This window comes from Rhodamnia argentea, chromosome 2 (genome assembly GCF_020921035.1).
Source record: "Rhodamnia argentea isolate NSW1041297 chromosome 2, ASM2092103v1, whole genome shotgun sequence".
Taxonomy (NCBI): domain Eukaryota; kingdom Viridiplantae; phylum Streptophyta; class Magnoliopsida; order Myrtales; family Myrtaceae; genus Rhodamnia; species Rhodamnia argentea.
Window position 1 is genome coordinate 8349663 of NC_063151.1, and position 22693 is coordinate 8372355.

A 22693-nucleotide genomic window follows, 5' to 3' on the forward strand; every position below is an offset into this window, starting at 1 on the left:
GTGTTATCCCCACAAATACGTGTATGTATATAAATACGTGTCATGTTCGTATATCTACGTACGGACATGAATGACGGAGATGTTAGTCGTTTCTCCGTAGATGATTGTGGGATACCTTGCGAGTTGCGTCAGCAGCAAAATAACTTGGGCGAAGTTCCTCCTTTGTCGTTTACGCAGGCTTTGATTTTTCTCTTTGATCTTCGTTTGAATCCTTGGAAGCGTAAATTACACGGCTTTATATATCTGTATATGCGATGATCAGAAACTGACATGATCCAAAGCGAATTTTGTCAAGAGCATCCGAAGCGTTGCTGACGAGCTCGCGGAGGAAGATCTCCTTGTTGCTGTAGAAGGTGTTGATGATCAGACTCAGAAGCTGGTTGATCTCAGCCTGGAAAGCGAATGTCTCCGTCTCCGCCATCGCCGCACACTCTCCCTCTCGATCCTCCGCTGACGAGACGAAAGGAGCAAAGAGATTCTCAGATCGAAAAGAGAAGCGTGAGAAGGAGACTAGGGTTTTCGGATTCGAGAGTGCGGAAATTGCAAACCTCGTGCAGTCGAAAATTCTGAAGACAAATTTAGGGGAAGGAGTGGAAAAACACAATGCAAACTTCACCTGTTCGTGGGTTTGTAGGATTTTGAAGTATTTTTTTTTTTTTTTTTTTGGTCGAATTTTTAGGTCTTTCGACGGTTGGGTTTCTAGGACGGTGTCCTAGATTAAAATAAAAGAAAAACATAATGCAAACTTTCGAGCGTGATGTTTCTCTCTATCTTCCCCTTCCTTAAATTCCCTTTCTTCTTTTTGGGTCTGACCCCTTCCTTGAATTCTGAAAGCAATTTGTCCAGGGTCTTTTGACTTCTTAAAGGTATTGGTTTTCGGGTCAAAACAACAAAAAGTAGTTGTTTAGATTGACAGAAACATTGAGTGAAAGGAATCGAGATGTCGGGTATCGACCCTGTAGCTCTCTCGCATGTAAAAAAAGCGCTCTGTCATCTGAGGAAAAAGAAAATTCTGACAAACAAATAAAGATTAACAGAAAAAGAAAACAGTACGAAGAATCACATACGTGCGCGTCTCAATATGATTGTATGTAATTCTAAAATTAAAAGATTTATGACTGAATTGATAAAAATATAATAGGGTTATGAATTTTTAGACAATTTTCCCTTAGCACATTCTAACAAGATTTTATATATTTCGGAATAAATGAAAACCAAATCGGGGGTGACGTGATTTGGAACCAGAGTAGAAATAGAAAAATTTATGTAAAAATCAAAGTTTAATGTATCGCGAAATTCCTAAGCGGAGATGGAAACTCGAAGGAAAAAAGGCTCTTTCTTCCATCCACTTTTCATTCTTTTGCATAGTAATTCGACATCTGTGCTTCGATGGAACCCGCGATCATTTTTCATTCACCTATATTTGTGTTGGATGCGTGAAATTTAATTTAGATTATTTCACTTGAGTTCCGTTGGTTTACGCTTGTACCTAATAAACTCATCCGAAACTAGAACCAGGAATCACCGACAAACAGAGCTTAGGTTGGAGAGAGTCCTTACCTGTCCCTTGGCCATGGCTGTGGACATAAACAACTGAATGAAAGTGTTGCCCTAGCTACTGTTTCATTTGAAGTTTCAAATTGTCTGAAACTTGTCAACAATGTATTATTAATAGCATATTTCTCGATAGTCTTGATGCCTGTAACCCAGTCTCTTTGTTGGGATTGGGATTCTCCTTAATTAGTTGGGTTAATCAAAGCATTAAAGCTTTGTTGACTACGTAATCCCAATGCAACAACCTCGCATGGGAAATATAGATTCTTGTGGCTCCATGTATTGGAAAGATGCTTGTCATCTTCGTAAATCCACCTTTATTAATTGGTGAAGATTCTAGAGCATGGAAGAGACGTCCCATGGCCATCTATAAATAGGGGATGAAGAGATGGGTTGAAGCAATCCTTTCTGCATCAAAGAAAGAAGTGTTCGACAAGTTCGACAAGAGAGATCCTCCGAGAGAGAGAGAGCAAGAAAGCCACCATTGAGTGAAGAGTTTGAGAGAGTATTATCCTCTTGAACTAGTGAGGGCGATCCACCAAATTCGGTGAGGAAACATTGTTGTAATCCTACTATTATAGTGGAAGATTTTCGTGGTTTTTCCCTTTTCGTTTTCGAGGGGTTTTCCACGTAAAATTCGTGTGTCTTTGCCTTTACATTTCTTTATGTTTTCTTTCCCATCTTGATCACGCAAAGTGGGAAAAAGGAAACGCTTCCGCATACCCGTCTTTTTCCCAACACTCTTAAACTCGTAACCCGGTATCTTAAACGCGTAACACGATATGGACGAAATAAGTCAACAAGATAATTGTAAAGCCAAGGAAGCGAGTAGATGATGGAAGTGAAAAATAGAGTGCGTAAGGATTTGAACCCTTGACCTGCGTTATGATATTAGCTTAGAAAGTGTGACGAGAAAGTTCATCTTATGAGCAACTGTGTCGTCAGTGTATCTACAACATATTTTCTTATCCAAAAGAAACATCGAGTCTATTTTTCGTTTTTCAAGTTAATGTTCGTAATAGTAGCATCATTTTCAGATCTAGAATCAAGAAAAAGCTGTTTCGCCATTCGTCTCTCTGCCCTGTCGGGAAAATTCAATTATCTTCATGTATAATTGATCGGATGATTGGCACAGGGATTATTGAAGTCACCCGCTCATATAATTAGCATTTGAAACGTTTGTCTTGAGGGCGTGAATCGCTCTCAATTCAATAGTCGGGAATCGAATCGAATCGAACCGAACTAAACAATTCAAGACCGGTTCACCCGTGAATTGATGTGCATCTTGTAATAACTATATCTGTAAATTGCTAAAGTAAGAATTTTGATCCAGGGCCCCCCAAGGAGACCTTCAGGTACTTATTAAGCCAGGGGTATTTTTTTTTTTTATCGAATGCTAGGGGTATTTACTATGTATATAATGTCGAAAATAAAATTTTGATAAAGCAAAAAACACTTGCCAACACAAAATAGTTATAAACCTACGCCTCTTCACTTATCTACTCTCTCTTTATACGTTTGACGAAATCAATCTTGTATCTCTCTCGTGCCAATCTGTTATCGCTCCATCTTGATGTCGTACATGTATAGAATATGCGATTCACTACACATATTCAATGATTGAAAACTCATGCTGCAGAATGAAAAACGAAGAAAAGAAATGATAGGTTTCAAATATTGGATCTACCTTGAAATTGGCCAGATCGGTTTTTAAGGGTCCCGATTCGATTCTCCATTCCAAAATCCTGGAATGCCCCGACCGGCTAAATTATGGATTCTTGGTCGACAATCCGCACACTCTGAACCCGATCACCTCGAGTATGTATGATGTGACATTGTAGAAGAATTTGCATTTATCCAGATTGTGTCCCTAGTTCTAAAATCCTAAAACTCCCCGATCTGGTAGATTTTGGATTCTCAATCTGGAATCCGTCCATCCCGAAACCGATCACCTTTACTTTGCATCTTGCAACATTACAGGATAAATTTTGCAGTTGTAATTCCTTTCTTCTTTTCCCCCTTTTCGAATTGCTTGCACCTCATCATCCTTTAAATCTTACACCTCCAAAAGAAAAAAGTTTACAAGTCGGGAACATGTGCAGCAACCCAAGAGCTGTCAACTCATCGGAAGCGTCCAAATTAGCAAAACCTTCATGCTCCATTAACTTTCATTTGGGCCGTGGCCACGTGGTATCCTTCTTGGGCCTAAGCCCATATATTTCGGGCCTTTAACTCTACAAGGTGGCCCCCCCAAACACACCCCCTCCCAAAAAAAAAAAAAAAGGGTGTCGCTCCAAACAAAAACTTTAGCACCATTGCAGTCCAGTCCTATGGCATAGGCGACCTGTGCCTGTTTTTTTAACTGCTGATTACGTGTTGGTGGTCATCTAAAGGAAGAGCTTGAAACTCGAGACCGATCGAGCAAAAGATTTTTCTGCACACGTCCCACCATCACCGCGGGGCCCAAAGGCTTAACGAGAAAGGCTAAGACCCATGATGAACGTGTTCTGATCGGTGTGTTCTTTGCAAAAAGATCGCTGCGAGTGCGGGTTGATATGATTGAAGAGCGAAAGGAAAAGCATCTGATCTTGAGAACTAGACAACTTCTTTTTATTTCGAGGGGGGAGATAGAGTAAAGGGAACTAGGGTGATCTCCGTGGACGCTAATGATTTAGGTCACTTTCTAATGATGAATCTCGGGATTCGAAGAGAATTTGGCTAGTTTTTGTTTTCTTCTTTTGTTTAGATGATATCAAGCATATTAAGACCGATCTACTAATGTGATCGAGCTCCATTGAATATGAAACATGACCCCCCCTTTCCCGGGTGAGGGCCATGTCGTGTAGAACGATCGGCGTAGAACGATCGGTATCCGCATCAACGATTTCAAAATTGATTGACTCAAGTCAGTTAGCAAAACGTGAAAAGATGGTTAATGGACAAAATTAAAAGATTTAAAATTGAATTGATTAAAGTGCTACAAATTTAGGATGATTTTTTTAAAAATAAATTTTCACTAGTGTTTTGACTTTTCTTATCTTATGATTTGGATCAGTGACCTGGAATTAGTATCGGGAATAGTAAAGAAGCTAATTTAATTACACCAACCCACTTTGTGGCTCGACAAGAGTCGGCTAATCAAAAAGCATCTGACTTATTTCTTGCTTTCCAATGCCAAGAGATTAGGTTGGCCAAAAGAAAGGTTAGTTTGAAACTTACTTATTTAGCATCAAGGAATTTGCTTTTCAAACACTTGCCCTCGATGTCTCTTTTTGAACATTTCTTTTTGTCCAACTGGGTCATGCCTTTGATGGGTGGCTTACGAGTTAGGGATATATACATATATTTGTCGAATCGAGTTACGGATATTACCCACATGTAAACTTAATAAAAATCAAATGTGGGTATATATATAAATATATACTTATAGCTCAATAATTTGAGGTGTTATCAAATGGAGTTTCCCCGATTCGAAAACATGGCGTTTACGTAGAATGGGAGCTAGAAGGAATTGCACATTTGGCGACGAATACTTGATTGAAGGGATTGGCACAAATATTGATTCCTAGATTGGCTATGTGATATATTGATTCGACTATGGTTCTTTGGTTGGATATATTATATGTGCCAAGGCTCTCCAAAAACCTTTATGATATGCCTTGGCGTGGGCACTTTGACACTTAAATTAGCGATCGATAAATTCTCCATTATTAGACTTGCTCTCGAATTGTCTAGCATGATATTTGAAGCAATAGACTAGCAAATTTGAATAAGCTAAATATATTGACGTTTGGCTCATTTTCACCTCTAGATAGGAAAGCACTTACTAGTTGATTGTTGTAGCATACAACGGGAATTCAGATATAGATAGACTTGATCATGAATCTGGCGGTCCATGAGCCCGTCCACCCACCAAATTGTGGGGGCTCGGCTGAGGAAATAGATTGCTGGCAAATTTTGGACCCACCCACCGATCTGATCTGACGTCGATTGAATTGGTCATTGACCCTTTTTTTTTAACTATAAAGATTTGAACTTTCTCATACACAATGGCAAAATAGAACAAGGTCTGCTTGAATTCTACAAATCAGCTTTTCGTTAGTTCATAAGAATATGCTTTATACGGACTAAGCCTTTAGGCAAGAAAGATACAACACATCAAAACTCCATAATAATAAGGTGCAACTTCCTTTAGTTGATTGATCAAAACCATGATGAACCAAGACATGAAAACCATATGCAACATTAAAATCAGTCCTTTTGGTAATCCCACATTCGGGTACCAATATCGCCCATGTTCATTCCTCCCTTTTTCACGCTTCCTACTAGCAAACCCAAAAGTAAAAGAAACATAATAAAAAAGGAAAAGGAAAAAATTACGAAAGAAAATTATTTAAAAAAAAAAAAAAGGACAAGCGACTCCAATACATTACACAGCACAAGCACAACAAGCTTATTAGCTCCTGTGGTTGGTCAAAGGGTCAGCGGCACCGCGGTCAAACGTTCTCGGTGGAGGGCGGGAGGAGGGGCTGAGTGAGGGATGGCGCCTTGAGGTGGGCGGGCGGGCGGCTGTTGCCGTGCTCCGGGGCGGACTGGATCGCGGCTTTCTCCATTGCCAACTTGCGCTCCTCGTTCTTCCCCCACAGGACCAAGTAGAGCCCGGCTATGATCAGAACCGCTCCTATGATCCTGCGCACCGCACCCGACCCGAAAAAAAAAAAAAAAAAGTTTACTCAGGTCCCATTTTCCAAGTGTTCCGATCCGACCAAAAAAACCAAACAAAAAAACAATCTTGTATAGGCCATGGTCGTGCCCTGCAAAAATTGTTGTGGGACAACGTTTCTTGGTGTTATATCGTGCCTTAATTTGACCGAAATCGACTGAGTTGTACCTTCAATTTGGATGAATGAGGGAGGAAGAACATGTCGGGCCTGGCTAGTGGTGATTGATGATGGTGGAGGCATTAAGAAGGGTCGTGTCGAGAAAAAGATGACGGTGCCTTTGGGGGTACCCTCGGACAAAAGCGAGGTAAATTAGTGGAGCCCGAGAAAGCCCTAGGAGAAATTTTAGATGCTCCGGTCTGAGTACTGTTGTTCTGTCCACTCAAATCAATCATGACAAACTTCTTCCTCTTACGAAGAGCATTTCAGTCGGTGGCTCAAGAAACACCCGAAAATTTCTCTCAAATGGGTATTTTTGAAGGCTGGGGCCATATCAATTGCCGGTTTTAATTATGAGGATCTGAATATTCATAAAGGAATCAACCGGTTAATTTACCTATGGGACGCGTACATAAGGTTCCCTCGGGTTTTTGTTAGTTCGGGCGGATTAATCAGGCAATGCGCATGTCACGCCGGTGTAATGAGGTTTCGGAGAGAGTGAGAGTGAGAGTGAGCATGACGTACCCGCCCAAGTAGAACTGCTCGCCGAGAGCAATGGAGGCCATGATGGCGACGACGAGGGTCTGGACGGGCTGATACACGGCCACGAACACCGGGCCGCCTCTGTCGATGCACCATATCTGCACGGCGAACGCGATCCCCGACGCGACCACTCCCTGCGCACGAATTTATACAACAAAAGCACGCAACGTTACAGATCAAGATCATCATGTCCATGAATTGAGTTCTGTATCTTAAATTGAAGGCTTTTTACTCAGCCTGTAAATTTTTATGTACTTAGCCCCCACCACCACCTCCCAACATTATTACTACGTCCCAACTAGAACGAAGCCACGAGGGAGGAAAAGGAAAGGCAACAAAGATGGGATTGAAAGCGCTTTTGCTTTAGTCTTCTTCACCCGAAGCCCCCCTCCACCAAGAACGGTTCAGGAAAGATAACAGCGCTGAGGATTCGAACATCTCACCGCGTAGAAGATGCTGAAGACCTCGGCCCCGGTGTGGACGAGCCAAGCGCTGGAGTTCCGCTCGATGAAGGCCGAGATGACGAGGAACTGGAGGAGGCCGAAGAAGCAGGTGTAGGACGTGACGGAGAGGCGGGCCGGGTACTTCTTCAGCACCGGCGCTTGCAGCACCAGCCACCCGGACCACGACAGGCAGTGGCCGATCAGGTACACGCACCCCAGCGTCCAGTTCTTGCCAGCCGCGTCCCCGAGCGCCGCCAACGATGGACGCCACGCCGGGCCCGCCGCGTGCAGCGGCGGCTGCGGGCTGTATATGGTGGGGCCCTTGTACAGCGTGATCACCGACGCCCCCGCCACGCAGAACACGGTCCCCAGGACCTTGGCGATGCCGTCCTTCCGGTCCAACCGCACTTTCTCTATCCTGAAAGTCGGGAAGAGATTCTAAATCATACTTGGCTGATAAGGCTTTGAGACAAGCGTAGTGAAATCGTGAATTGCGTTTAATGTTGTAAGTTTTGAGCTTGCCTGAGTAAGGCGGCCATGAGAAAAGTAATGGCCGGGACTGAGTTCTGAATCGCGGATGCGAAAGTTGGCGAAGTGTTGTCAAGTCCCAACAAGTAGAACCCTTGGTTCGCTGTGATCCTGCCAATGTTACGTACAGAAAACCTCCTGATAAGCACTTGCCGAGATACATGCAAGACCTAAGGTGCTAAGCAAATCAAAACTGCGAGCGTCGTTATATCATCTGATTAAAAATCATACCCAACGAGCGCTAGAAGGAAGAACTGAACCAGGAAGTTCAGAGTGATCGCCGGCCTCTCTTTCCTGGACCAAGGAAAAACAAGAGGGAAAGAAAGGAAATGTCATTACTCATGAAAACATCGTCGCGAGTCGCGAAACAGCTTAAGACGGCACCGAGACGACGTTTGAAACGCACTTCTCGAGGAAGTAGGCGAAGGGAGCGAGCAAGAGGAAGGCGATGACGTTCCGGTAGACGATGAACACTATCTTGCTGATGCCCATGTTGAGCGCCGCCCTGGAGACGACGTGGAACCCTGCGTAGCCGAACTGCAAGGCCAGCATGGCCAGGTGCAGCTGGACCCGCTCCGGCACCGAGCACCACATCCTCCTAGCCGATCCCGCGCCGGCGTCGGCCATAATTGCACCGCAAGAAAGAAGGGTAAATTCAAAGAAGCAGTCGTCGGAGGAGGAGGAGGAGGAAGGAAAGGTAGGGTTGATGGAGTGGTAAGGCTTGAGGGGCTGAGGGATATAAATATAGAGGAAAGTGGCAGGCAGTGGGTTAATTAATGAGTGTTAATGGAGAAGGAGATGAGGAAAAGAGAGAAAGGGAGATGTTTGTGTCCACTGTGGATGGTGGGGCCCCCACCCCCTTCAAATGTTTTGGGTTGTCTCCCACATTCACTGCCTTTTCTCTAAGCCTGACATGACAACCCCCGATCGCACTTGACGTTAAAATAAAAATATCTAAGGTTTCACACTGCTACCGTACGCTTAATTTTAACGATAAAATAAGTTCGTAATATAGAAAGCAATATATATATATATATATATATATATATATATATATTATACATCTTTTTCGAAAGATACAGTTCAAATCTATATTTTTTTGACAGCCGAGTAATTAATTATCCAAAAATACTTTCATGACGATATTATTAGTGACAGTACAATCTCAATCATAGATTCACACGTTATCATCGCATGTTTTGCATAAAATATTTATTGATTGGGAGATCGTACCGTCAGAAGTAATTAGTAGTCTTGTTAGACTGTTAGGCTAGCAATAACCCTAATTATATAATGACTCTAGATAATATCACGGGATAATTGATTTATTTTTTTTTTTGGTCGAAAGGATTAATTGAATTTAAGGGCATCTTTATTGGGCTTTGAGAAAATAAAAAGGAAGAGAGGAAAAAAGCTTCTGTTTTGGCGGCATGCTCATAATGATGATAATGGAGGTGAGTGAAGCCGCCATCGATGGATAGCGCGCACACGAGGGGGGATGTGGGGAAGCCCCCCATGCCCCCACGTCCCATGGCTTCACATCCTCCACACACATACACAGATCTATACACACACACACACACACATATATATATATGTAATTACGATATATTGGACTTTACATCTATACATGTATAGATATATTTTTCTTGTCCACATAATTTTATCCTTTTGCCTCAGTAATTATACCCACCCAAAGAAAAAAAATAAAAAAAATATATTCTTCAACAATGGATGTGCTCAATTGCGAGTAGATTTTATATGTTGATGTTAATTTTCTTTTCCAAATGTGAATTTCAAACTTAAGGTAAATTCTGACTACAATCTTTCGAAATCTCGATGTCGTTCGACAGCTCGTCGGGAAATTCTTATCGAAGCAAAGGAGGGAGGTAGGGGGTAGGGTGCCAGCATCGGCGAGAACGACTGACGGCATCGAGCCTCGGCCGACGTGGCGAACGGTTGCTATCATAGAGGAATAGCAATTCCATTTTCTCGGAACATGCCTTTCCCGTCTTTACGACTCGATTTTGAGAGTTCTGAAAGAGAGGGAATGCGAAATTGACAAGCGAGCGAAAAGGGCGCTGCGATCCTATTCCCATTTTCCTTTCACGATAGTAGGGTCCACGAGGTATTGGTCTAGTAGAAGATAGCAAGCTGCTTAGTCGTTGATCCCGCTTTTCTAATGGTGGAGATTACGAGAGCAGGAGGCGAGCGCGCGAGGAATATCCTTCTTTCTAGGAAACTTTTAACAGAATTCTCAACACAGATTAGGCGATACTTACTTTGAGGGAGTTTTCTTAATCAACTCAATTTAGATTTATTAGCATTTTTTTTTTGTCCTCTTTAACACTAATCAATAGTTAATACCCACTAAGGTTTCCAAGGGTTGGGTTCTGACATGCACTCCTCCGCTTTAAGGTACATGTTGCCCCCCCTCAATTGAGACCATCATCATTCTAAAATTCAGAAAAAAAAAGAAAGAAAAGAAACTTTTTTTTTTCCCTTTTTCCCTTTATAGGTATACGTGAATTGTGTACATATAAAGTTGGGTTCTTGCATCTGACAGCAAATGCTTTTGGGGAGACTGACCCGGCCTGCGTGAACCGGTCGGACACCGCCCTGACCAGCACAGTTGTGATCTCGATTGCGGTTTGAGCTTTCATGTTGCTCGTCTGGTTGCGCATAACTACGCCATGGGGGGGTCTGACAGCTACGATAGATCTCGCGCGCACGAGCGAATCTCGGAGGGGGCAGACCAGGGTCTCTGGTCGAGCTCCTGTCTGAAGAAATATATTGCAAAAAGGCAAAGGGGAGGAGGATAAAAAGCGAAAGCTTTCTTGAACGATTCCTTTGACTCTCCTCAATTATAACTTTGGGAGAAAATTCCAAAATAGTACATGAGGTGTCTTTATTTTCTTGAATTATTTTCTCGAATAAGGGTTTGAAATAGATATTATTTCAAATAAGGGCATGAATTATCTTCATTATATCAAAAAAAGGCATGAAATGCATATTATTTCAATAAGGGCCTGAGTTACTTTAATTATGGGTATTTTGGTCATTTATTATTTTAACTTACTTTTAGCTTTTTCTATTTTTTTAAGATTTTGAAAAAAAAGTAAAAAAAAAAAAAAAGGAAACACCCGGGCGGGAGGATTGAACTCCCGCTTGTGGCGACCGCCCCACCATCGGTGGGGCCACTACGGCCGTTGGGGTCACTAGCGACCCCGTTGACCATCGGCGAGGGCCGGCAGGTGCTAGCCCTCGCCTCAACCGAGAGAGGGGCGTGACCCTCTCCCGGATCCGGGCGAGGGTCGGCGGCCTTCGCCCGGTCCCAATCGTGGGCTGCGACCATCGGCAAGGATCGGGGGTGGGTCGGAGGGCGCTGTCTACCCCAATCCGATCTCGACCCTCGCCCAAATCCGGGAGAGGGTTGCGACACTCTCTTGACCGAGGCGAGGGCCTACTAGCTCTTGCCAATGGTCGGCGGGATCCCCGGCCCCCGCCGAGGAGCAGGGATCTCGACGGCAATAGCCGCCGCCCCATCATCGTCCTCTCGCCTATGTTTTTTCCTTTTTTTGTTTTAATTTAATTTAACAAAAAAAATTAGATTAAATTTACAATTTTACAAAAATATCCTTGATCGATCGAAAAATTTGGCCGGTCGATCAGCCGGCAAGATGTGGCCCTTATTTGAAACAACTATAACCACTTCAGGCCCTTCTTTGAGACAATAATGACACTTTAGCTCTTATTTAAAATAAAGTCTACTTTAAGCCCTCATTTGAGAAAATAATGGCACTTGGGACCCTTTTTTGAATTTTTCCCTAACTTTGGGGACGATGACTCCGATCTGTTTCATTTGAACCAAGCTCAAGTGATTGATCGATTTCGGGGTGGATTGATTCCCATCTTATCATAAATTTTAATATCAAATCGGACATGATCGATTTCCAATTTATGAAATTGAACATCTGTCCACATGCTCCAGTTTCATGACCAGTCTCGGAACCGATGATTTCTTCTTATTCTTTTTCAATTTCTTGTATCATCTACAAGTACAAGCTTCTCGATATTAAAAAAATGATTTCCTAATTAGGTTTAGCTTCAAAATAAGAATAAAAATAAAAACACAAAATTAGGAAATATTGGTCGGTTCGCCTGTCCATTTTCTCATGTGGAACCAAGAACCATCCGAAATCGGCTCGCCCAGTCGTCCGACCTAGTCCGATTTTTGGGTTGAATCGGGACAAATGCACATCCCTAGTATTTATTTGGAGATGACCCGCGCTACTTGTATAACACGCAGCCTTTTTCTACATCTATATATGGAATTTTTGGACAAAAAATCCCCTCGTATAGCACCGATTTCCTTGTCACAGTTGACCAGCAGGGGACAACTCCAATGAGAAGTCTATCTAATCCCCCAAATTCCCCATGTTTACTTATAAGTTATAAGGTGTCAACTGCAAGAACCCAATTAGAGGCCGCCTAGGAAATATGTAGAGCGTTTGGCGGCTATTTTCAAGAGGCTTTGATATGAAAGCTGATCTTGAGAAGGCTAAAAGCTCAATGCTAGTAGGAATCGGCATTGATCTTTTCGGTAGGCCAAATGTTGACCTAGAGTTTTTCTTCTAAAGCTACCCTTGTGAATTCTTTCAAATTTCGATTTTGCCCCTCATTTCTTTGCTAAAAAAATCAAAATCAAAACCTATAGCTAAGGCCGTTGGCGAGCCAGATTTGGCGCCGGTGAACGTCAAGTAAGGCCACTTGGGATCGGGTGACCCAAGCAATGCCCGCTTGGGGTCACTCGGCCCGTGCAACCATCGTTGAGGGTCGCCCGACTACCTCCGATGGCCTTAAAACTAAGGTTTGATTTTCCTTTTAAAAAGGAATTATTATAGGAAAGCTCCTTTTCAATTTTTTTTTTGCCAAACACTAGTTAATCCAAAGTTGCTTTTCAAAACTTTTTTTTTTACCAAACGCCACTTGCATTTTCTCAAAACCCCTTAGACTAAAGGTATTTACATTTTCCGAAAATCTATTTCCAAAGCCGAATCAAACGTATTCTTAGGCTGCGTTTGGTCGTCCGTATAAAACTCGGGATAGGATATGTTTTATCCTATCCCGTGTTTGGTAGGTGTCCCGGATAGTATAATATCGGATATAGATGGGATATAACCCGGATAAAAAAATACAAGGGGAGGGGGTAGGATAAGATCGGATAGGATTTCTCTTATGCGTCATATAAAAGCTAACTTTTAAAATGATGACAACTTTCTTGTCGTTTCTATTTTCCTTTTATTTTTTTTTTTTTTTTGCAAAGAGGTTTGAAAATCTAATAAAATGTATATATTTTCAATTTTTGTGTGTGTATGAGAATGTTATTTTTATAGTAATAAGGTCGGAATATTTCATGAGCATCACGTAGGGGCATATATGTCCTTTACATTGATATATAGTTTCTACCAAATGCAGAATATGATAGGATATGAGAATATCCGACTTTAAATCCATAGTTTACCAAACAATGGATAGGATATGGTCAAATCCCTAGATTTCTTATCATATCCTATCCAATCCTATCCCGACCAGAAATCCCGACGACCAAACGCAGCCTTAGGGGCTAGTGGGTATTGTCGCCCTATGACCGTCTGGTATTTGTTGCAATTTTAATCAACTGTGTATTATATTCTAGAAATTTCTTGCCAATGGATTTGTTCTCGACCCTATGCTTTTACAAATTGTTTCACAATCGCCCCCCTCCCCTTAGATTAAAATTCTGCATCCGCCTCTAAACCTGATCCCTTTAGCGGGAGTCAAACCTGATCCCCTACCTTTCAGAAAGAGGAACGCTAAAATCAACTATTAACTACAAAAATAGATATGTACACCGGAAAATTTAAAACTTATCACGAAAGCATAATGAGTCTTGAAATTTACAAAAAGTACAATCAAGTCCTAAAATTTATCAAATTGATGCAATCAATTCTTTATGTTAACTCCATCCAACTTGGCCGATGAAAAATGTTAATGTGATTGTTTTAAGAAAAATATTTTTCTCTCCTACGTAACGATCACGTGGATAAAACATGAAACATAAGGCCAAAATGACGTCATCTTGATTCAAATATTATTTTTTTATACAAATTTACTTTAAATTAAATAAAAAGTAAGCTAAATTAAAAAAAAAATTAGGGAGAGTTAGAATCAAGCGGCGCCAAGTTTCCAACTTTTTTTTTTTTTGGCTTATTGCCCATATGAGATCTCCAAATGTTCGGGAGCTCTAAGTTATTGTTTTTAATTTAATTTTAAATAAATTTTGTCTAACAATCAGATTTGGACCAAAACGGCATCTTTTTGGCCACAACATCGCCACAAAAAAAAAAAAGAATATTCCAATCGTGTTTAAACTTCTTCTTTTTTTATTTATTAAAATCAGTCGTTATTTAGACAATTGTCACTGTTCATGAAACTTTTTTTTTTTTTGGTAAGTCTGTTCATGAAACTTTGTCTTCGATAATGCTAAAAAAAATCAATATACTATAGAATTAACTCATAAAGTGATATGGCAAGTTATTTTTATGTACTAGACATGATTCACTTGTTTAGATTCTCATTTATAGTCTGACATGGCTCTTTCAGAATCAATTTTAAATCTTAGGACATGTTTGATAAAACTTCAAAAATGAAAGCACATCAGCGAGAGGATGTTGAAGCACTTAAAACAGGTTCGGGGCTTCAGTAATCTCGGATGGAGTTTGTTGGAAAAAAAGGTTAGTTCGTTTGAGGTCGTTTGTGGACACAAGTGCCTGAAGCACGAGCGTAGGAATCAACGCAAAATACCCTAGAAGGTCATGTGCACGGCACGTGGATAAGATCACGCAGTGGCTAGTCTGCTAGAGGATGTTCATATGCCAATATTCGATGGGCATATATTAATGCCACGTGTCCAGTCATAAAATACGACAATGGAATTGAGATAATTAATTGATTCTAGCGCCAACAACAAGTGATACCGCCAAAAATTTGAAACATCTTTTGAGATACACGTTAGAAATGATGGATAATCATCGTTTGAACATCCGGCGAAGGAATACCCATCGGCAATTATGTAAGCCGTATACAACCACCTAACCTGGTCGTGGGAATCATGATGAGTGAGAGACATAGGCATGATTGATAAGGGCAACAAAGAGAAAATTTGAGTTGCTGTAAGCCATTAGAGGTCTATCGATGGTCATTGCCCAAGGACGTGGTCGGGCGAACTTGGAAGTAATTGATATGGATCCTTTAGAAGCTGCAATCGTCAAAGAGCAGTTAACCATTCGACCATTATAAATACCACCAAGCATCAACTAGGAAGGCCCCTCCAACAAATCAAACAATTTATCTTTATGTTTAATTCCTGTATTACACTTTAAATTCATTAGATGTAGTTTTCAAATTCTCGTCATTGAGTTAAACTCCGACATTTATCTTTATCCTAGACATTCTGCCATCAAGTCAAACTCCAGTATAGTGTCGAAGTGTAATCGGACCTTGTCCTTCGGTCAAACTCCGTCAAAACTTGTTTATGTTGGTTCGTTTGTAAAAATTATACTTTCTAAGGCTTCTCGTCGAGTTAAACTTTGAATCGGTTTACATTTGTATAATTTTATTGAGGTTTCATCTACTAATTTCTTGATTTTCTAGATCACCCCTATCTGGAATTGCCATAGGACCCGTCTCACTCATTTAAAAGCAAAAAAACTACTTTCGATGAAAGGATTTCGTCACGAGAGAAATTCAGACGAAACAAAGCTCAATTAAGTCAATCGAGGTGGCGAGAAGTGTGGATTGATGGCCGGCAACAGGCTATAAGCTGCAATCGATAGGGGTCGCCATCACCGTCCATAGGCGAGATCACCCTCGTCGAAATCTGGTAAGAGGGGATCTTGTTGGCCTCGGGTGAGGTCTAGCCTCACTAAAAAACTGGCGAGGCCGACCCTTGTAGGTCTCTAGTGAGGGCAACCCTCGCTAGTAGTTGCCTTTGGCCAGTTGCCGGCCATTGCTGAGACCCAGCAGAGGAAGAAAGAAAAAAAAATGAAAGAAAAATTAAATAAAATTTTATTATAAACTATTAAAAGATTAATAAAATTTGTCTATGTCACTCTGGCTTGTGTCAATTAGGATGACCGGATTTCGGGTCGGCGATTTTCGGCCAAAATTGGCCGGACAAGCTACATTGACAAAATGTGAAAATGTTTAAGTCTAAATTGACACAATTTAAAAGTCTACGACTAAATCGATATAAAAGCAATAAGTTTAAGATTTTTTTGGTAATTTTTTCTATCGAGATGAGTAGAAAGTTAAAATAGAGGAAAAGGGAAGAGTCTACGGGATCTAACCATATACCTACACTTCACGAATCTAACATTGATATGCTGTCCTGCAATTAGTTTCGCAAATTCTAGTGCACAATCCTCCGATGCGCTGTCTTACAAGACTTTCCATCCCGACCCAATGTACGACAATTCGCAGTATAGTCAATGGCGGCACGACTGCCAAACATGTTGCCCCTACCAGCACGTGGCTTATTGACATTGGGGAAGTGGTTCGGACTCGTACAACTGGCTGGTCTATCTTTTCCACGCAACGTACAATAATACACAAGTCGAATTCATGCACAACGCGAGAATTCTTCATTCGTCTCCGTATATCATCACGAGAGTCAACTCATACCTCGAATGTGATTATGATTAAAAAGACTCAAGCACTCATCATGTGTGAATTTATAAAATCATTGTCAATTATTTTAAAAAATTTAAATTATTAAATGAAGACGTGATTTTAATATTTTGAATGATTCTTGCACATCGAAATAATCTCTATTCCATGTTATGCCCATCCCATGGCATGCATGAGAAAAGAACTAGTCATCGCATTTTTTCAACTTGGTGATCATTGCTTCTTCACCGAATAAGAATGTCCTCGTACTCTTTGGCGATCGATTTGAGTTCCTATTATGACCAATCGATCGAGCCCCACCGATCGCGTGAGATGACCCAACTCAGTCACTCTCGGCAGAACATGGTTCAGCTGATTAACGTTAATAAAGCATCTATTGATTAGTGGCACCATCTCATTAAGCTTCTTTCCTCACGCCTCCACAGAATGGTTAACCCTTTTTGAGACATCGTCGAGTCCTCGTGGGCTTTGGTTGTTTTCCTTTTTGCTTTTCTTTTCTTCCAATCATCGAACGAGCGCTAGCAGTTTTGCAAAAATCCGGAAAAATTACCAAAAAAATCATAAAACCTATTGTAATTGTATCAATTCAGTTCTAAATATTTTTTAACCAATTGAGTCCTAAACATTTTACATTTGTGTCAATTCAATCCATTCGACGAACTTTGGCCAAGTGGCGTTGACATGATGCTTTTTATTTTTTTTTTTCTCTTTTTTTCTTCTCCTTCTTCCTTCAACGGATCATCGGGTTCAAAGATGAAGGCCGACAAGGCTCGACCTTGCTAGATCTAGGCAAGGCCGAGCCTCGCCGGCCCCAACCTTTGGCCGGTCACCAATCGACCTCCCGGACAAAAGAAACAAAATAGAAAAACAAACTAAATAAAAAAATAAAAATTAAATATAAATATTGAAAAATATCAAGATATTATTGAAAATTGCATGTTAGTCCCGGTGGCGCCACGCCAGCGTCGGCCGCCCAAAGTTGGCTGGAACGATGAATTAGCACAAATACAAAAAATTTATGACTCAATTGACAAAAAAAATGAAAATGTTCATGATCAAATTGACACAATTGTAATAAGTTTATAACATTTTTTATTATTAGCCCGCAGAAATTGAGTGCTCATGTTAAGTCACCTTCATTGTCCGGGATCAATTAGACAACACATGCAAAGACCAAACTAAAGGTTTTTGGGGGATTACGGTCCAAGATTCTTATGATGGGTCATGAAGACCAAGTGGGAAAAAGTCCAAATCAAGACTCGGAGGAGCACTGAGAATGGCTGTGTCTCTGTTTTAGTGAACAGCCATCACTATCTCCGCTTGAGTGAACGTAGTAATGTAACGTCTCAAGGATCTCCATTCAGCTGGAACTTTGGGTGGACCCATTAGGGTTTTGGTTTTCGCTAGAGTTCGAGCACTGCTCATGAACATCTCATTGTTTATTTCTGGTGAAGCTTCATCTGGTGCGAGCTCAGGCTAGTATCATTTTTCCAGTAAGCTTGTGTGCGAAGCATGTAGGATAAGTACTTAATCTCTAATCGAGTGTATTAGCCAAAAAATGTGTAATTTGAAAGCATTCGAAGAGTGAAACGTGAATCAATATATGGGCCCGGCGTGTCGAACTGTTATATATTGTGCAAAGGGCCCATTTCGTGTCACCTAATTGAAATGGAGCGATGTAACGGGTCGGAATCAACCGTTGCGATTAATCATGAAAACATTAAGTGATTGTGGGTATGTCTATCAAATCAAGCTGAAACACCTTATCTATAAGGCACCACACCTGTACTTCTTACGCTCCGTGATGCTACACTCTTAGAGGTCTCGGATTTTCGCCCGATTATAACCCAAAATTTTGGGTGCAAATGTGAATGAGCGCGTAAACAAGTCTTCTAGTTAAATTTTTCCGATCGAAGGAAGGGTTGTAAGTCCTCGCATTATATTCGCATCATCGCCCCTTTAACTATTAGGCCGACTGACTAGTGAGATTTACCGTGAGTAGATTTGGAATACCATACGAGATCTTATGTATTCGGGCGCTCCAAACATATCGATTTGTGAAGAGAAGAACGCAGTGTTGTGCTTAGAGTAAATCAAGCCCTAGACTCGTCATTCATGCACAGCACTGGGGATTGGAAAAAGAAGAAGATGAAGAAAAAGAAAAAGGAATGGCCAAGTCCCTTCCTTTGGAAAGATCCTTGTAACTTAACGTGGTTTGCCTCCATTCAAAGCTTTTGGAAGGGGCAGTAGCTGAACGCACAAGGGTGGCTCCTTTTACTTGCTTTTGGCTCGGCTCTTTTGGCACACGAGAAAGGGACGAATTCCATCCCCATCGCCATTGCAAGAGGGTGAGCAAAAGCAGACGCAGAGATTTGGTGGTGATCCAACTACTTCCACATGCTTTTTGCTAAGGTCCGGTCCACACCCAACATGATGATAAGATCGGTTCATGCAATTCCTCAAATTGCGTCTGGACTAATCTATACTAAGAGATGATTTGATGACCGATCGTCCCTCTTTTGATGCCGATAGCTTCTCTTCGTCGTTTGACTTGGAGCATTAAAGATTTTTCTTGCCGATTACGCGATCGTTAGCCGTAAAGTCGTGCTTTATATTTGCACAAGGGTCTGCTTTGCCTTTTCTTTATGATAATTTGGGGTGTGTGGGTCTACATTCACATGGGTTTCATGCATGCCTTTGGTGATTACCTTGCATACGGTATATAAATGTCCTTATTCTGGCTTAGATTTTGGGGATGATTGTTGGGAAATTTCGATTGGAATGGCATGAAATGGGCTTTGGAATGTGATAACACTCTTTTTAAGGATTTTGCCCCACAATCTTGCCAATGATTTTTGGCAAATATCGTCCAAGATACAACCAAGTCTCGAGGTCTTGATGAGAATAAAGTGTCCAGGATACAACAATGTTGATGAGATTAAAGTTCTGAAATCATGTCTCAAAACTGTTAATTCATACACAACTTTTCGTTGTCCGAAAAGAGTCTTCTTTGTTTGAAAACTGTCTAGTCCGAAAGTGCGCGCGCCCACATGAGGGTAAAGTGGGGTCTAACCCACTTAGTCATTTCTTTATTTTGAAAGATCATAGTATCCCTCTAACTAACAAACAAACTTACACTCTTCCTTCCCTCCTATGTGGGATTAAAAAGGGGCACATTTAATTTTTTTTTTTTTTGTTTGCAAACAAACTCCAACAATGATGACATAAATGGTCCATGAACTTTAACCCAATGTGCAATGAGATCCATGAACTTTTAATTTTTTCAATGTAGTCCTTGAACTTTTATTACAAGTTCAATTATGACCCTATGATATAAAAAAATATTCAGTGTTGTCCTTCCATTGATTCAAGTGCAAGGACAACACTGAATATTTTCATATAGTTCGATAACTAAATTGAACATGTATAAAAAAGCCTAATGAGCACATTGCATAATTTAAAAGTTCATGGACGACATTGCACATTGAGCCAAGATTTGGGGACCACTTGTGTCACTTTCTCCAGATTTTGTTTAACATAGTAATTCTAGTTGTAAGTCAAGATTTGAGAATGTGTGGACTTTCAATATGGATTACATTCACATTAATTGGCATGAAGAATCGAAAAAAAAAAAAAGCCAAAACCCATCTCTATCAATTATTATTTTACTTTGAGCATGTGTTATGGAAACCAAAAATCAATTAGCAAGATAATTACTATGGGAAACAACATGGTACTCGGCTGCTACATGTGGGATTTGAAAGAAAAGTAGAATATGAAACAGAACTGTTCGTTCCAAGAGGCGTGGGAAATCAATTTTTGTTTAGGCGATAACGCCCCCACAGTACAACTTAGCTTCTCCAAACTCTCTCGACCTGAAGCCACAAAATTTGAAATAGTATTTTCGAACGAAGGAATACGTTTATATGAGAACAACGAAGCAATGTTTCTCGTGAACAGACACAACCATTGGATTGGATAGAACGGTGAGCTTTCAACGGACATGTCTATACGAAAACTCAACATTTTACTATAAGTAAAAATTCTTAATCATAACTTTTCATGAATTTCGGAGTTCCTCATAAATAAAAGCAAGGAGCTTCATGGGACAATTCAAGCCCAAGAGGGCCCAAGTGGAAGTGCACAATCAAGATTAAATATAATCAGGTCTATCCAATACACAATGTTCGCTTGAGTGCTCGTACTTTCAAATAACATGTGTATGAGTGTTTTTATACATATATTGAATGGTTTCTTTCCAATTTTCTATACGAGACTCTTTTCCCATGTTCAAATTTTGTCGGGTCAAATTTTTCCATGTTCACATTAGTAATGGGATTTTGACTGATTCTGATTTCACGTACGAGGTGAGTAAATCCAGATGAAGTACAAAGTTTGGAGCCAACTTTTTTCAGGAGCGGATACGTAGTACGTAGCTAATAGCTAGTCTGTGTCGATATGTACATGGATACAAAGGTCTCCAACGAAAATATTGCAGAAGGTAGGCTCCTATTGGTTGGCTAGCATGGGATGAAAGTTCTCCAGCTATATCAAACTGAACTAGTTCAATCAATAAGAGTTATACCAAGAAAAGGAATCGAACAAGTAGTTCATCTAAGAGGGGCCATCAATTTCGTGAATTTTGTCACGGTTTTATCAAACAAATCCACTTGTTAGTTGTGGAAAAATTCTTTCAATTAAACAATATCATATCTGTCTATTCGAATAAATCTCATACTAAATTCACCATATCACTAAATAACTCTTTTACAAAATACTGTGACGGTTCTTTATCGGGTGCCAAAACAAGCGAAACTCATGCATTAAATAAGTTGACAACTAATAAAGAATGGTCACATCATTTTGTAAAGGAGTCCTAATAAGATTTCTTAGTACAAATAGGTTTTTCTAAATGAAAAACCTAGGATCGCCATGTATACAGATCCCTACAAAATCGCCAATCATTATCTTCATGGACTTCACTTTCGATCTCCATTTATTGGTTCTAAACCACTTTTGCCGCCCACGGTCGTGGGAGTGGCCGATGTCTCCATCACCAACTTACCCTTCAAAACCAAGCATTTCCCATTGAAAAGCAAAAGGGCCACCAAGAACTACGGCTGAAAAAAGCATCAACAAGCCCAATTTGAACCGCATCTCTCATATCTTCGCTTTAGTCCAAGATGGTATCGGAATCTTTGAGCAGAAAAGAAAGGGTGCTCGGAAATGCGTTCTCTGAGTGAGCGGAAAAAAGGGAGAAATTCATAAGAAAAAGAAGATTCCTAGTTGGTCGTTTTCAAGATCCTCATGATGTTTTGTTCCACGGCGATTCCTCAGCAATGGTTGAAAGATTTCAGGGGGCGGCACATTCATTGAGCATGGTGGCTCTCCCTGCTCACGAAGAGAGACTCGTTCCAGGCATGCAATGCTCTGCAAGTTCCCGTTCCTGTCAACGTCCCACTCATTGGACGGTTGACATCATTTTCCATCAGCGAGTCTCGTTCAGGCCGAGTCAGCTAGGGTTTCCTTTCACGAACGGTCTTGTCATCGGAAAATTTGCAAGATACTTGGGTCGAACATCTTTATGACAATGGTAAATCGAATCGACTGCTTCAGACAAGGTAACTAAGACTTCATCTACGATGAATACAGCCCTGGAAAAGATCCACCCTGGCTTTGCTTGATCGTTTTTCCTAGCCTGTAGTATCAAACTGATCAACGCCGATCTCACCTTTTCAGGAGTCTAAAGCTAGGAAACAATCCTGGGCTATCTTGGAATCAACTTTGACACGGATGTCCAATGTGGGGTTCATAGCAGGATGTGGCCGAAGGTATGAAGATTCTAATGTCCATATGCATGACATAAAGTTTGCATGTGCTGCCTCATTGATTCGGGGTAATCATGATACGCAAGAATAGAAATTCGGCGACCGCCCATCATTCGTCCGTGGAAAGGTTAGCGCACTTTCCTCATCCCATGGCCGGCCATTCTCGTGAAATTAAACAACCGGCAAA

The 22693-nt window shown here is 41.0% G+C and overlaps 1 protein-coding gene and 1 long non-coding RNA gene across 2 annotated transcripts; both read right to left on the minus strand.

Moving 5' to 3' along the window:
* Nucleotides 1-276: 276 nt before the first annotated feature.
* Nucleotides 277-11399, minus strand: LOC125313884. Its single transcript, XR_007197571.1, has 3 exons — nucleotides 11389-11399; nucleotides 814-819; nucleotides 277-432 (listed from the first exon to the last, which is right to left on the minus strand). It is a non-coding gene; the product is annotated as an uncharacterized LOC125313884 (long non-coding RNA).
* On the minus strand, nucleotides 5730-8671 carry LOC115738624 (protein WALLS ARE THIN 1-like). Its single transcript, XM_030671295.2, has 6 exons — nucleotides 8355-8671; nucleotides 8180-8242; nucleotides 7943-8059; nucleotides 7421-7838; nucleotides 6960-7111; nucleotides 5730-6243 (listed from the first exon to the last, which is right to left on the minus strand). Exons 1-6 carry the CDS (start codon nucleotides 8573-8575, stop codon nucleotides 6051-6053), a joined length of 1164 nt encoding a protein of 387 aa, XP_030527155.1. The 5' UTR covers nucleotides 8576-8671; the 3' UTR covers nucleotides 5730-6050.
* Nucleotides 11400-22693: the final 11294 nt, after the last annotated feature.